We start from the raw sequence: 14,885 nt of genomic DNA, 5'->3' as shown, positions 1-14,885 counted from the left end.
GATGTAGGACCATTTTATCAGTGGAGTTACTGAAAAGAAAATTGATATAAGAATGAAAAACTTGTAGGAGTTTGAGATGGGTTTAGACTCATAAAGAAAAGTTAGCTAATGAAAATAGTATGTCATAGAGATTTAATATGAACAACGATGGCTCGAAAACCATCATCCACTAAGATAATTTATACAAGTAGGAGAGAAGAATAACGAAGAAAATAAAATATTTTTTCATAATGTATTTTAGAAAAATAAAGAATTTGTCAAATTTTTAGTGGCAGCCAACAGAAAGATAGATGCTGATCGATAAGTAACTAAATATTGTTATTTACTTAATATGTGCGGGTAATCTTACCACCGACATCGAGCGCATGTGTGAAAATTCTCATAAAATGTAATTAACGACCACTATTTAGTTTATATTATCTTTTGTTCTTATATACATATTTTTGTTATGAAAAGTCTTCTCAGTTTAAGACATTTTGAACCTTTTGTTTACTTTTGGCAGTGAGAATTCTTATTGAAATTGAGTTTCAGTTAGGTGTGTATTGAAAATGTGATTCACAACTTGGTTAAAATTGTAGATATTTTGGTTGTTGATAAGTTCGCTGCTTAAAAACGTTTTAACCCGTTTTTAATTTGATTCCTAAAGTTTAAAAATTCTCTTTTAGTCCCTTAAATTTTTATGAGTTCCAAACGAAAGGTTTTACTTTTAAAATTTAATTAAATACAGAGAAGTTAAAAAAAAAAATAGTAAATGATATAGTTTGTTTTACTTTCGAAACATCCATATATATAATTATTAGGTTATAAGGTAGGCAGATGATAAGATGAATATATTAAACCCATCATTTGTTTACAAATCAAGAAAAATAGAATTGAGAAAGAAATAAGTTTGAAGAAGTTCCGAGTAATAAGATCATAAATATCAGACATAGATACATGTCACGTTTTCGTAGCATTAAATTTATAACTTATCAAACTTCGAGAGATCAAAATTGATCTTTATAAATTTAGTAGGTTAATTAAATTAGAGACGGAAGGTGATCAATTTTAACTGCTCAAACTGTATTTTAACTAAACATTAGAACTCCCACTTTACAAATTATACTCATCAGTGAGAATCGACTAAAATGTACATTATTCCCAATATACTAATGTAAAATTTATTTTTAATTTTATATTAAATAACCATCATAGATTGAGCCGGTAGAAAATGAGGCTATGAAAACTAACTTGAGAACTTTGAATACAAATACTTAAATATCTTACAGGATCTTGAAGATTTCTCTTGTTGGAATAGTCGAAGTTCTGCAACAATAAATTTTTTAAAACTATTTCATCAAGTTTTCCTCACAAAAAACCCTCTTGGTTTATTTTTGAAAAAAGAGTATAGAAAAATATTTGTTAGATGTGACTTCAAACCCACTCCATCTTCATGCACCATATTGATTATTAGTGTTAGAGAAAAGGAAAAGAAAAAAAAAGAGAGAGAGAGAGGAGAGGTCTCAAATGAATAATGGGTTGCTTGAACATGAGATTGTGTGGTTTGTGGAAAAGTGGAATGAAAAGTGATCCCCACATTCCACTCAATCTCTCTCACCTTAATTATTTCACACCTCACTCCAATATCCAAAACAAATCAAAAGCTCTCTCTTTCTCATCTTTCTCTCCCCCACAACATTTTAGGACAAAATTTCAAGAGAGAAAAAAAAAAGAAAGAGAGAAAAAATAAGAAACGTGGTTTTGGACAATCCAATCCCCTTCACAAAAACATACAACTCCCTTAGTTGGACCACTAAACACAAAAAGGCTGACATCCACCAAATGAGAAGAGGGAAGGGATTCTAGAGATAAATCAAATGTATCAGAGAGAAATCAATGTACTGATGAGAGAACAGTGAGGGTCATTATTAGAATTATACAACTATTAGAATATTATTAAAGGTGCTTCCACCGTCCTAAATATATGATTTCGTTCCGTTAAGGCCAGAGGAAGTTCCATTTGCTCCATTTCCATATAGCTGACAGTATGTGCACATCAAACTCTCCCTCAAACACACGCATTCAGAAGTCTACTTTTCCCATTTGGCACATATAAAAACGGGTAGGATTTGGATAAGGGACCAAAGTTGAAAGCTTGGGATTCGATAAAAAAAAAATAGAGTAGAGGATGGCAGGGGATAGAGAGTAGTATGAAAAATTTCAAAGTATGAATCAAAAATATGTTTTGGGATTTAGAGAAACAAAAGATTAAAGGAATAGTTGGTGAATACACTTAATTTTTCAAGAGTAGAAAAGTAGTAAAGTAAATTAATTATCAAAAGTGATTTAGGATGATCTGAAAATAGAAGGAAAAAAAAAGGAAAGAGATAGAATCATTTGAAAGAAGAAATGTATTATCTTATTGGAGGAGAGTTCTACACTTCAACTCAAACGTACGCACCACAATGAAATAAATAACCCAAAGTGAAGAAAATCACAAATCTTACACAATGCGTACTTAATCTATTCACAAATAGAGATAAATTAAAACAAATAACAAAAAGCTTCACTATTTCAAATCACAAACAAATATTCATCATCTTCTGCAACTTCCAAGCCCTGCCATTGATGCAAACTCGACCCTTGAAGCCACTTTCCGAGAAGAACACAATAATAAAATGATATGGAAGATGGCAACAAGAAAAGAAGATGCAATTTGGTCCCAACTATGTAGGTTTGAATGCTCTGATTTTGTAAAAGGACCTTTATTCTTCAATGGACTCAATTCTCCACCTCTAACCGTTTCACTAATGAAGCCTTTCTTTATTCCACTTTTGAAAATAAAACCTGTGGAAATGTCAATGATCGTTAGAAATTGTGCTAGAAAATTTGATGGGTAAATGAAAAATCATGAGTAGGGATGCTTGAATTACTTACAAGATTGGTGTTGAAGACTTTTAGAGCTTAATAGTGGGGAGGTGGTGGGGGAGATGCGTAAATGTAAGCGGGAGATGGTGGTGGGGGAGATTTGTAGTAGTACGGGGGAGGAGGAGAAGGTGAAGGAGGGGGAGGAGATTGGTAATAGTATGGCGGAGGAGGTGATGGAGATGGTGGTGGTGGGGATTTGTAGTAGTATGGTGGAGGAGGAGATGGCGATGGTGGTGGTGGGGATTTGTAGTAGTATGGTGGTGGAGGAGATGGCGATGGTGGTGGTGGGGATTTGTAGTAGTATGGTGGTGGAGGAGATGGTGATGGTGGTGGTGGGGATTTGTAGTAGTATGCTGGTGGGGGAGAGTATACTGGAGGAGGAGGGGATTTGTAGTAGTATGGTGGTGGGGGAGAGTATACTGGAGGAGGAGGGGACTTGTAGTAGTATGGTGGGGGAGGAGAGTAGACTGGAGGAGGTGGTGACTTGTAGTAGTACGGTGGGGGAGGAGAGTAGACTGGAGGAGGTGGTGACTTGTAGTAGTACGGTGGGGGAGGAGAGTAGACTGGGGGTGGAGGTGACTTGTAGTAGTACGGTGGGGGAGGAGAGTAGACTGGGGGTGGAGGTGACTTGTAGTAGTATGGCGGGGGAGGAGAGTAGACGGGGGGAGGTGGTGACTTGTAGTAGTATGGCGGGGGAGGAGAGTAGACCGGGGGAGGTGGTGACTTGTAGTAGTATGGTGGGGGAGGAGAGTACACTGGGGGAGGTGGTGACTTGTAGTAGTACGGTGGGGGAGGAGAGTACACCGGGGGAGGAGGTGACTTGTAGTAGTACGGTGGGGGAGGAGAGTACACCGGTGGTGGAGGTGACTTGTAGTAGTATGGCGGGGGAGGAGAATAGACCGGTGGTGGAGGTGACTTGTAGTAGTATGGCGGGGGAGGAGAGTACACAGGAGGAGGAGGTGACTTGTAGTAGTATGGTGGGGGAGGAGAGTAGACTGGAGGAGGGGGTGACTTATAATAGTATGGTGGGGGAGGAGAGTAGACTGGAGGAGGGGGAGACTTGTAGTAGTATGGTGGAGGAGGAGAGTAGACTGGAGGAGGGGGAGACTTGTAGTAGTACGGTGGAGGAGGAGAGTATACTGGAGGAGGTGGTGACTTGTAATAGTACACTGGTGATGGAGGAGGTGGAGACTTGTAATAATAAATTGGAGATGGAGGAGGCTTGTAAACTGGCGTTGGAGGAGGTGGTGACTTGTAGTAATAAGTGGGGGATGGTGGAGGTGGGGACTTATAGTAGTAAATTGGAGTTGGAGGAGGTGGTGACTTGTAGACGTATGGTGGTGGATAGTAGGGCTTGGGCTTTTCACACTCCTTGTAAGGCTTCTTGGGAGCATAAGCAAAAGGCTTAGCTGACAACACAACCTCGTACTTGGTCTTGGACTTGACCTTCAGCTTGGCACCGACCTTGCCCCAATGGAGGTTAGTCGCAATGTTGCACGGGGATCCCTTAGGTGCCGCGTGAAGCTTAGCCTTACAAGCCTTGGCTCCATATTTAGCATACTCAAAGCCTTTGACTTCAATGCTGTATTTGCCATTGTTCTTTGTCTTTCCGTATGCTACTATTTCCTTCTTTCCCGCCTTGCAAGTTACTTCCACAACGGCTCCTACAAATTAAAAAAGAAAAAAAAAATTGTATATCAGAAAACGACACAATTTCAGCATTTTACTGTACAATACCATTATTTTAGTCTAGAAATACCTAGCCTATTTGTCTAGCTACTTTAATAAGTTCATTTTGTTTGAGTCATACTTAAAAATATTATTAAATTCACTATTTTGAGTCGTGATGGGTAATAATGGAGGCAATGATAATATCACATGGATGGATGGAGGGCAAATTAGTAAATTTGATTTTTTAAATAAAAAATATGTATTAATCAATTAAAGTTGGGAAAAAATATTCTCCTTTTCGATTTTCTAATCCAAATCCAATTATGTGTCGCTTTCATTTATGAAAACTGGTGCATGGATAGAAACATGATCAATTTTTGACTTGGGTTTTGGAATAACCAAATTTGGAATCAAAATCCTTGTCATGAGACTCACATAAAAGAAAAGAAAAATAGAAACATTAAAGATCAATTTTGAAGAGAAAAAGTTCAAAACTTTAATTTGATGAATACTCGAAGGAAAATAGTTGGCTTCCCAACATTAAAATAAAAAAAATTTGGTTCTTTAATGTTAAGGAACTAAGTATTTTCCATGCTCAAATGAAGAGGGAAAATAAAAATTTTAAAATTACCTTGAAGGTGCTTCTTGTCGTGTGATTTTTCTGGGTAAGCCCAGTCGTAGCATCGGATGCAGTATACTTTTCCAACCACCTTGACGACAAAGTGGTGGTGTGGAGGGTAGTATGGTGGTGGGTAGTACGGAGGAGTGTAGGGCTTCGGGGGTGGAGAGTAATAAACTGGTGGAGGCGAATAGGTTGGCGGTGGTGGAGATTTGTAGTAGTACGGAGGAGAGTAGGGAGGCGAGTAAGTTGGGGGTGGTGGAGATTTATAGTAGTAAGGAGGAGAGTAGGTCGGGGGTGGAGGAGATTTGTAGTAGTAAGGAGGAGAGTAGGGAGGAGAGGATGGCGGGTATTTTACGGGTGGTGGCGGAGATTTGTAGGAGTAGGGAGGAGAGTAGACGGGTGGTGGAGGAGATTTGTAGTAGTAGGGAGGAGAGTAAGGAGGAGAGTAGACGGGTGGTGGCGGAGATTTGTAGGAGTAGGGAGGAGAGTAGACAGGTGGTGGAGGAGATTTGTAGTAGTAGGGAGGAGAGTAAGGAGGAGAGTAGATCGGTGGTGGCGGAGATTTGTAGTAATAAGGAGGAGAGTAGGGAGGGGAAGATGGAGGGTATTTTACGGGTGGTGGTGGGGATTTGTAGTAATAGGGAAGAGGAGGAGATGGAGACGGTGGTGGAGGAGATTTGTAGTAGTATGGTGGAGGAGGAGAAGGTGATGGTGGTGGTGGGGATTTGTAGTAGTATGGTGGTGGAGGTGACGGTGATGGTGGAGGGGGAGATTTGTAATAGTAAGGTGGAGGAGGTGACGGTGATGGTGGCGGAGGAGATTTGTAGTAGTATGGTGGAGGAGGAGACGGTGATGGTGGTGGTGGGGATTTGTAGTAGTATGGTGGAGGAGGAGACGGTGATGGTGGTGGTGGGGATTTGTAATAATAAGGTGGAGGAGGTGATGGTGATGGTGGTGGTGGGGATTTGTAGTAGTATGGTGGAGGAGGTGATGGTGACGGTGGTGGTGGGGACTTGTAGTAGTACGGTGGAGGAGGAGACGGGGATGGTGGGGGCGGAGATTTGTAGTAGTATGGTGGAGGAGGTGATGGAGATGGTGGCGGTGGAGACTTGTAGTAGTATGGTGGTGGAGGCGACGGAGATGGTGGTGGCGGGGACTTGTAGTAGTACGGTGGTGGAGGAGAGGGCGATGGCGGTGGTGGAGATTTGTAGTAATACGGTGGAGGCGGTGGAGGCGGAGATGGAGATGGTGGTGGAGGAGACTTGTACTCGTACATCGGAGAAGGCGGTGGAGGAGACTTGTACTTTGGGGCGGGCGAGTAAGGAGGAGGAGGAGACTTATAAACTGGAGCAGGAGAGTAGGTCGGAGGCGGCGGCGGCGACTTGTACTCATATGGAGGCGGTGGTGGAGAGCTGTACTCGTAAGGCGGGGGTGGAGAAGCGTACACGTAAGCATTTCCGGCAACAGATCCTACATTGCCGGAAAGAAGAACTACGGCCAATGCCATAGCAAATTGCGGCCAAAGACGACCCCAAGAGGGGCCGCCGCCACGGTGGGTCTTCATGGGTGGCCGGAAGAAACTCACCTCTCTCTCAGGCCAATTTTCCCAGAATTTCTCTGAGATTTTCTCGGGAAAGTGAAGATGAGAGAGAAAGAGAGATGGAAGAGAGAGAAACCCCTTTGGTTTCTTTACTGATTGTGTTTGAATTGCATGAAAATAGAATATATTTATAGTGAGATCACCGGGACCAATTCCAAGTAGTTTCCCATTTGATTAATTCATCAGATTCTCTTTTAATTTCTGCAAGCTGGCGTTCTTAATTTTTTAATTAAAAAAGAAAATTAAACCAAACATTTTTCATTTCTTTAGCTAATTTAACTTTACTTATAATCATTATAATTTTAATTATAATCCCTCTTCTCCCCCATTAAGTTGCCTAGTCGGCCACAGCAGGAGCCAGTCGCCAGCAACTAGCTCAATTTATTATATTAAATTTTCCAATCATTTCTTTTCTAAATATCTTTTTTTTTTCCCTTAAATTTCCCCGTCCCCATCCCTATTTTCCTCTCTTTTTCTTGTTGCAAAAGAAACAGCAACAATTATTAACATTACAAAAAGACCCAAAAATATTCCAATAATTATGTCTAGAAATCTTTTATTTTATTTTCTATATTTCACGTAGATCTGATCCAAAACGCCCATTAATACCCAATGTAATAATGTTCCATATTCTAAATTCTTTTATAAAATTTCTATAAATTTAACAATTTTGATATTGTGTTGAATTAGAGATTTGCTATACATACCCACAAATCTGAGTAAAATAGTGGGTGAAATTAAAAGCCATCACGGGATGATTAGTTGAGATTTAATTTGTGCGAAGACTTTTCTAAGGGAAAGGTAGAAAAAGAGAGAGCCAATAAATAAAGCCATGAGCGGCGGCGATTTCACGGAGGGACACTACGTGGCACAATTGGAGCCGTCGGATCAAATCTACCTGTACTATATAGAGCAAATGAATATTTTTGCGGTGATACAAAAATATATTATTTCTTGTTTTAAATAATAATTATTTTTTAAAAAATGGATTTAATAATTTTCAAATTTTATCCAAAATAAATAAATAAGGGTTTTGGAGTTATGTAGACGGGCATTATTTAGGCAATTTATGCCTCCCATTTCTCTCTGTCCTCTCTACACAGTCCAAAGTCTTTTTTTTTTCTGCCTAAATTGACTCCTAAGAAATTTCAAAAAAAAAAAATATTATTCATTATTATCTAACACAACTTTTTAAAAAAATTATAATGTAATAATTTGTAGGTCCAATTTTATTTCCCAATTTGAACATTACTCAACTGGTTCAGTAATTATCTTCTTCGATCAAGAGGTCATAAGTTTTCTCCCCACATGTACTAAAAATGTTTTAATTTTATTTTGCTCTCTTAGTTTTTATATTTATTTTATTTTTGCGTTTAAAGACTTCTAAACATTCTACTTCTACTTTATTATAATAATTTATTTCAACTGTTTCTGTTATTTTTTTATGTATCATATATTATTTGAAAATTGGAATAAAATAGAATATTTGAAAGTTTAAATTTAAAAGAAATTATTTGAATAATTGGAGATATATTTGTATTCTATTTTCACAAATAAAATATTGAGAAATATGAGTACAACAATTTTGTTGGGCTATGTTAATAATTATGACATTACAAAATGCTAGGTGATTCCATTGCCAAAAAAGAAAAAAAGGAAACAAAAAAAGCATAGGTGATTCAATTAAGTAGCTCTGCAGCCTTTTGGGGGAATTCTTTTTAAGTAAAAAAAAAAAAAATACAGAGAGGGAAAGACTATAGTGAAAATAAGAGGAAATTTTGTATTTGCATTTGTCAAGTTATAACCGACAAATTAGTACAACTCGTTCAATACCATATAGAAAAGTCTTAAAAAGAGAAGCGAAATAAAAGACGAAGTCCTACTCGACCAACTCTTACACATTTTTGTTTATTTCATTAGTGATGTTGGAATGAGGATTCAGATCTCTAATCTTGCATAAGATTTTCCTTTTATGCCTTAACTAATTGAATATAGTCAAACTCAAACTTGAGATGTCATCGATAATGATATGTATGTTTAATGTTGATATTAATTTTAATACGATGATTTGGAGTTCAAAGTTTAAAGTTATACGGTAATTAGAAATGATTCAAAATAGAAGATAAAGGTAAATGATGAATGATAATGTGGCAGTTGTAAAGAATTCCAATTCATGGAAGGAATAACTTCGACATTACTTTTGCCCTACAATCCTAAATAAGATCCAAACCATTCGAGTGGACCACTTAAAATCTAGCCTACATTTAAATTTGATTTTCTAGAACAGAATTAGTCCTCAAAATTTTACTATTGTGTCTTTTTAATCCTTAAACTTTAAAAAATTCCAATTGTATCTTCTGAATTTTAAATTTAATTTTATGATCATTCGGGTAGTTAACTTCGACAAACGTTAGTTGATTTAACATGATATGAAAATCATAAACGACCTAAGCAATAAAAATAAACAAAAAAAAATTAATTTCAAACATTTACCATCAAATTGATTTGGTTGAAAAATGTTGATATTGGGGATATAGCTTTGAGATTGATTGTAAGGTAAAATATAGTAAAGAATTAATTAGTTTGGTTGAAAATTAAAAGTGGAAATTGTAAATATTTTGTTTTTATATTCAATGGGACAATATGATTCACACCCAAAAATAATTGAGATGAATAAAAAGGTGAGGAGGTACCCTTTTATGTATTGACTAACAAATTTTGAGGCACATGGTGTGGTGGGGTTTTTCATTACTAAAAATAAAAAAAAATAAAAAATAGACCTTTCTAATTTTTTCCCTTCTCATCACCACTCATCTTCTTTTTCTTTTTCCTTTTCTTCTTTTGTTTTTGTCCAAATAAATAAATAAATAGATGTCTCAATTAGTCAAGCTTCTAGCTACTCGTCTAATCATCTCAATGATTAAAAGAAAAAAAATTATTTTCAAGAAACAAATATTCACTGCTGCGGTGATTGAAACATCTCAACTATTAGAGGCCAATTCAAATAAAAAATCGATCAAAATTTCTGAATTTTTTTTGCACGTCATTATCAATTAAAAAGAAAAAGGAAAAACAAAGCTCACAATCTTATCACAATATGATTGAGGTAATTCATGGTATTTTTTCTCTCTTTTTAACCTTTACCATTTTCTTCAAATTTAATTACTTGTAGGGGTAATTCAACATCCTTCTTATTATAATTCAAAAAGTTAGGTTGCTCAAAAGCTGTATCCAAACAATGAGGTGTAATAAAGCAAGTGTGGAGAGGGCATGATGGTAATTTGGGTTGAGAGAGGGAGAGAGAAGGGAAAATGGAGAAGAAGACGAGGGACGTATGTGTGTTTGTTAGGATGGGAGGTTTGTTTTTCTTATGAAATGTAAATGGTCGCTGTCAAAGAGAGGCGGCTTTGGGTGGCTTGGCTGGCTGGCTGGCAATGCCATTAATGAATTGGAATGTTGACGATTCTAGAATTCATCTCAATTTGGTTCGGTTCGGTTCGTTTGATAGATATTTTGTCAGATTTGTAAGGTGAATGCAAACAAAACTATACGTTAATTAGAGAAGAACATGATCCATGGTATATAGATGAGGAGAATTATCTCCATTAATACGAGACATTTTGTGTAGAATCAAAAACAAAATCGTGAGAGTTTTGCTTAAAGTGAACAATATCGTACCAGTGTGGAGGTATTGGGGTACGAGAGTACCGTTGTCCTTTTACACATTTTGTTTTTTAAAATGATGTTTGATTTATCATTATTTTTTTGATATGTTTTTCACATTTAATATATTATCAGATGAAATCGAGAGCAACACGCGGACTATTCTCAGTAAGACACATGAGCTAGGGTCGAGAAGAAAATTGCGAGTTGCACCAAGTAGTGCTTAGCTTGAATAATCTTACCACGTGAATTTGTTGTGTTCGAGGAGTTATAAATGCATGCGTTTTACTTCGAGGAACCATGCTTTGAAACCTCACCTCTGTCTCGACCCTCAACTAAGATCGAGTCGAGATATCATGGAGTAAGTTGTTTTCAGCTGCTCGTCCACTACTACGAAAATAGTGTCTAAATTCTCTGGTTGTGCTTGGTGACCACTAGGTGAATCTCACATTTCAATGCTAGCAATAAGGGAACATATATTCGCACAAGCTAGTATGCGAATTTGATGGCTCGTCTCAAGAACATTTTGATTTTTACTAACTTTAGCGCGGAGCTCTTTCTTTCCTTTTTTTTTTCTTTTTTTTTTTTGTGTGCAAGTCTCATTTACACCTTCCCAATCTCATCTGTAACATTTTGATTTTTACTAACTTTAGCGCGGAGCTCTTTCTTTCCTTTTTTTTTTTTTTTGTGTGCAAGTCTCATTTACACCTTCCCAATCTCATCTGTAGTTTTTTAAGTAGTCAACTAAATGAATTCTTCCTAGCCAATTTTCAAAAACAAAAAAAAAAGTTCTTAAAAACTATTTTTTTTAGTTTTAAAAATTTTACTTAGATTTTGAAAACGTTTTAAAAAAGTAGATAAAAAAACATATAGGTGAAAAATAAGTCGTATTAATTTGTAGACTTTATTTTTTAAAGAAACAAGAACCCAAAAATAAAATGATCGTTAAAAGAGGCCTAATTTTTTTTTGAGTATCTAGAAAAGATTAAATACATTAAGTTAAATTAAGTTCAGTGGTGATTTATCATGATATCATACCGCGCCCTTTTATTTATTTATTTATTATTATTATTATTATTTTAAATTTTTGCAAATGATATCATTCTTGTGTTTCATTCGGATTGTACGGATAGTTTTAACAACTTGAAAAATTGGTGAATATAATGCATACTCAAAAGTAAAATTAAAAGTTTCACCAATAAAGAATTTAAAATTGAAGTTACATAAATGCCCACATCTAACCACAAAAGATACTCAAACGTAGTAGTAAAATATTTTATAAGTAACCATAAATCTTCATTTCTCAAAAAAAAAAAAAAAAGTAACCATAAATCTTCAGAAAAATAGAAACTTGAAGAATTGATAGTTTTTTTTTCCTTAAATTAAAAGTTATAAAATCATAATTTGACTTATCCAATTAAAAGTAATTATTTCCATATAATTTGATTTTATCGTATTATGTTTTTGAATTAATAATATATGAAAACAAAAAAATATTTATATTTTTAAGTCATGTCATTTTTGTAACAGTTGTAGGATTGAATTCTAATATTTTCTCAATGCCAATAATTAATTTAAAAGACTTTGAAACCAAACACCAGAAATTTTAGAACTGGAGAGAGAATTAATGGATATTTTTAGATTTTAAATGTTAGAAACTAAAATTAAAGAACGGAAAATTTTAGTTGATTAGTCACTTTCTTGGTTAATTATTTTCATTTTCATTTCATTTGGTAATATTTCTATTACTTTTTTTTTTGGGTTTATAGATTTCAGCTTTTGAGTAACATTTGAGTTTGTTTGATAATTGTTAACTTTTTTTTCTCATTTAAAAAAAAGTTTTCTTTTAATTGTAAATACATTTTTGGAAGTGAATACTTTTTTACCATTTTTTTTTCTGGTTTCATATTTTATAAAATAATTTAACAAAAGTATTATTATTATTATTATTATTCATTTTTCTATTACAAAATGCGTAAGTGGCATAATATTTTCTTAATATTTTATTTTTTTAAAAAAATTATTTTTCCATATAAAGCTTTCATTCTATTCTAATAATATATTTTTTTCGTTTTTTAATGAAAATTTAAAGAAGAAGAAGTAATTAATCAAACATATTTATGTTTTTTTTCCCCTTGAAAAAACTTGAAAAACGAAAAATAAGAAACCAAGAATAATCGTGTTACTTACAACACCATTTGGTTTCTTAGTTTTATACACTTAATATTCACTTACGATCCTTTTTCTTTTCATATTTTTCTTTTTTTTTTCTTTAATCTCGTATGATTTTAGAAACATTGAAAAAAAAATTAGTTGGTTGAGTATACACATTTCCCCTTATATTTGTGTAATTTTTCAATTTTATCCCAATTCTTTTACACTATAAAAAAATAATCATATTCATGTTTATTTTTTAAGAATTCAACAATGGTGAAGGAATTTCAATCTTCCACCTTTTAAAAAGGTAAAATAATATCTACGTTCATGTTTGACGTTTTAATTATATTCTCACTACACTATACAAGTCCCTGAATTTAAAGAAATATTTCTATTTGGTACTTAAGTTTCAAAAGTGACAGTTTGGTCATTGACTTTGAGAAAATAGTTTTCAAGAAAAATAAAATAAAGAATTTGACCAAGAATCTTTTAGAACTATTTTTTAAAGTTCCGCTGTCATTTTTTAAAATTTAGAGACCAAATAGAAGCGTATCTTCAAATTCAGGGACCAACTGTCGGTATATTTAGAAGGTTTGATATTCGTTTTTATAAAAAGAACTTATTTTAAGTTGAATAGATAAGTATAGGTTGGGTTATCATAACTGTCATTACAATTATAGAAATGTGCATTAATTACAAGTCCAAAAAGTGAGCTAAAAATAGGGGAAAAAAATAACCATGATGATGAGATGAAAGCCTTTTGAGCTGCCCTTGTTTCCCTTGTATTGAATCAATAGTTGGCAATTTCTTTCTTCTATGAACTTGCCCTCACCTAACACAACAGCTATTGCTTGTCTTTTTTTGCTTTTTTAAAATTTATTTTAAATAAAAGAGTTGATAATTATCTTTTTTTGTTAAAGGGGTTGGTATGCATAATTATTGCTTGGTTACCAATTGGTCTAATTTAGAATTGAATTGATTATCATCTTTTTATGTATTGAAAGTGATTGAAACTTATATGTATTTCATTCCTCTCTCTCGCTAAAAATAGAGACAAAAGTAAGCTCGTGCTTCAAAATTGTTCTCGAAACAATTTGGTTATTATTTTTTCTCTAAAATAATCAGGGTTAAATTATAAAAACACCCTTCAACTTTACGTTTTAAAAATACGTGTATCTTTTCAAAAGTTTCAATAGTATCCTTGGCCTTTTATAAACGTTTCAAAACTACCAATTTGGGCAAACATCTGTTAGTATTTTGAATGAAAAATTATTTATGTGGTATATTTAAAACGACGTGACAATTAATGTAGAAGTTTGTTTGGGTTAAGCTTGGAAAGAAAGTAAATGTGACGAAAGCTAATGTTTTAAAAGGGAGATTACGGCAAAATTGGGTAGACAAGGTAGAAACAAGCTCTCCGGACAGTGAAAGAAAAAGACTTTAGGACAAAATTAGGACGTTAATTGCCACGCCATTTCAAATTCTGCCCCGTCAGTTTTTTGTTCAAAATATATTAACGAATGTTTATTCAAACGGTATTTTTGAAACGTTTACGAACAATGTAGTGTTCAAACGTGTGAAAGAAAAGGAATAATTTTTCAAGAAAATTTATTGTAATTTAGCCAACTAAATAAAAAGATTTGTGAACGGTAATTTATGGTTATTATCTTTTATAAGTTATTTAATCATAATGTTCAAAAATAATTTTGAACAAACAGGGAAATAAGAAATGTTACCGACAATAGAGAGAGAGATTGTAAATCTAAATTTGAAAATTGGTAAATGAATAAGATAAGATATATTTTTGTTTGTTTTTTTGAACATGATAATATAATAAATTAAAGTCAAAGGAAGCTCATAAATGATATTTCAGTTGTATCGGAGATTGTAAATTAAAATTTTATTTTTAAACTAAATTTGGGACCGTTAGATATGTTATTAAAATAGGGGGGAAAACCAAGTGCATGTAACGCTGCGTAATGATAGCTGATCCCATTTAATTTTATTTATTTTTTTATATTTTTTTACAAAACTAAATTTATCGTAATAAAGGATGTATTTTAGGACGTTTATGTTTTTTTTTTCTGCTTTTTTGTCTTTTAAGAAATAAAAAGAATGAGTTGGGTAACTATTTTTTATTTTTTATTTTCATAAAACACTCAATTGAAATATGAACATTTTATTTGAAAATAATTGAAAAATAAAGCATTGACAGTTATTTTACCATTTTAATAGTTTCAATTTTAATTATATATTTTATAAGTC

At 33.9% G+C, this 14,885-nt stretch overlaps 1 protein-coding gene across 1 annotated transcript; it reads right to left on the bottom strand.

Moving 5' to 3' along the window:
* Positions 1-2,372: 2,372 nt before the first annotated feature.
* Positions 2,373-6,909, bottom strand: LOC111009171 (uncharacterized). The gene is made up of 3 exons (XM_022282137.2): positions 5,210-6,909; positions 2,917-4,571; positions 2,373-2,826 (listed from the first exon to the last, which is right to left on the bottom strand). Exons 1-2 carry the CDS (start codon positions 6,762-6,764, stop codon positions 2,944-2,946), a joined length of 3,183 nt encoding a protein of 1,060 aa, XP_022137829.2. The 5' UTR covers positions 6,765-6,909; the 3' UTR covers positions 2,373-2,826; positions 2,917-2,943.
* Positions 6,910-14,885: the final 7,976 nt, after the last annotated feature.

Source organism: Momordica charantia (assembly GCF_013281855.1).
Source record: "Momordica charantia cultivar OHB3-1 chromosome 5 unlocalized genomic scaffold, Mcharantia_2.0 BLBB01000005.1, whole genome shotgun sequence".
Lineage (NCBI taxonomy): Eukaryota > Viridiplantae > Streptophyta > Magnoliopsida > Cucurbitales > Cucurbitaceae > Momordica > Momordica charantia.
Note: the sequence above shows the minus strand (reverse complement) of the source record. Positions and strands in the feature narration are given on the sequence as shown.

Coding starts and splice junctions, on each gene's coding strand:
- LOC111009171 (XM_022282137.2), bottom strand. CDS start 6,764: ATGAAGACCCACCGTGGCGGCGGCCCCTCTTGGGGTCGTCTTTGGCCG. Junction 4,572..5,209: donor CGACAAGAAGCACCTTCAAG/GTAATTTTAAAA, acceptor TTTAATTTGTAG/GAGCCGTTGTGGAAGTAACT.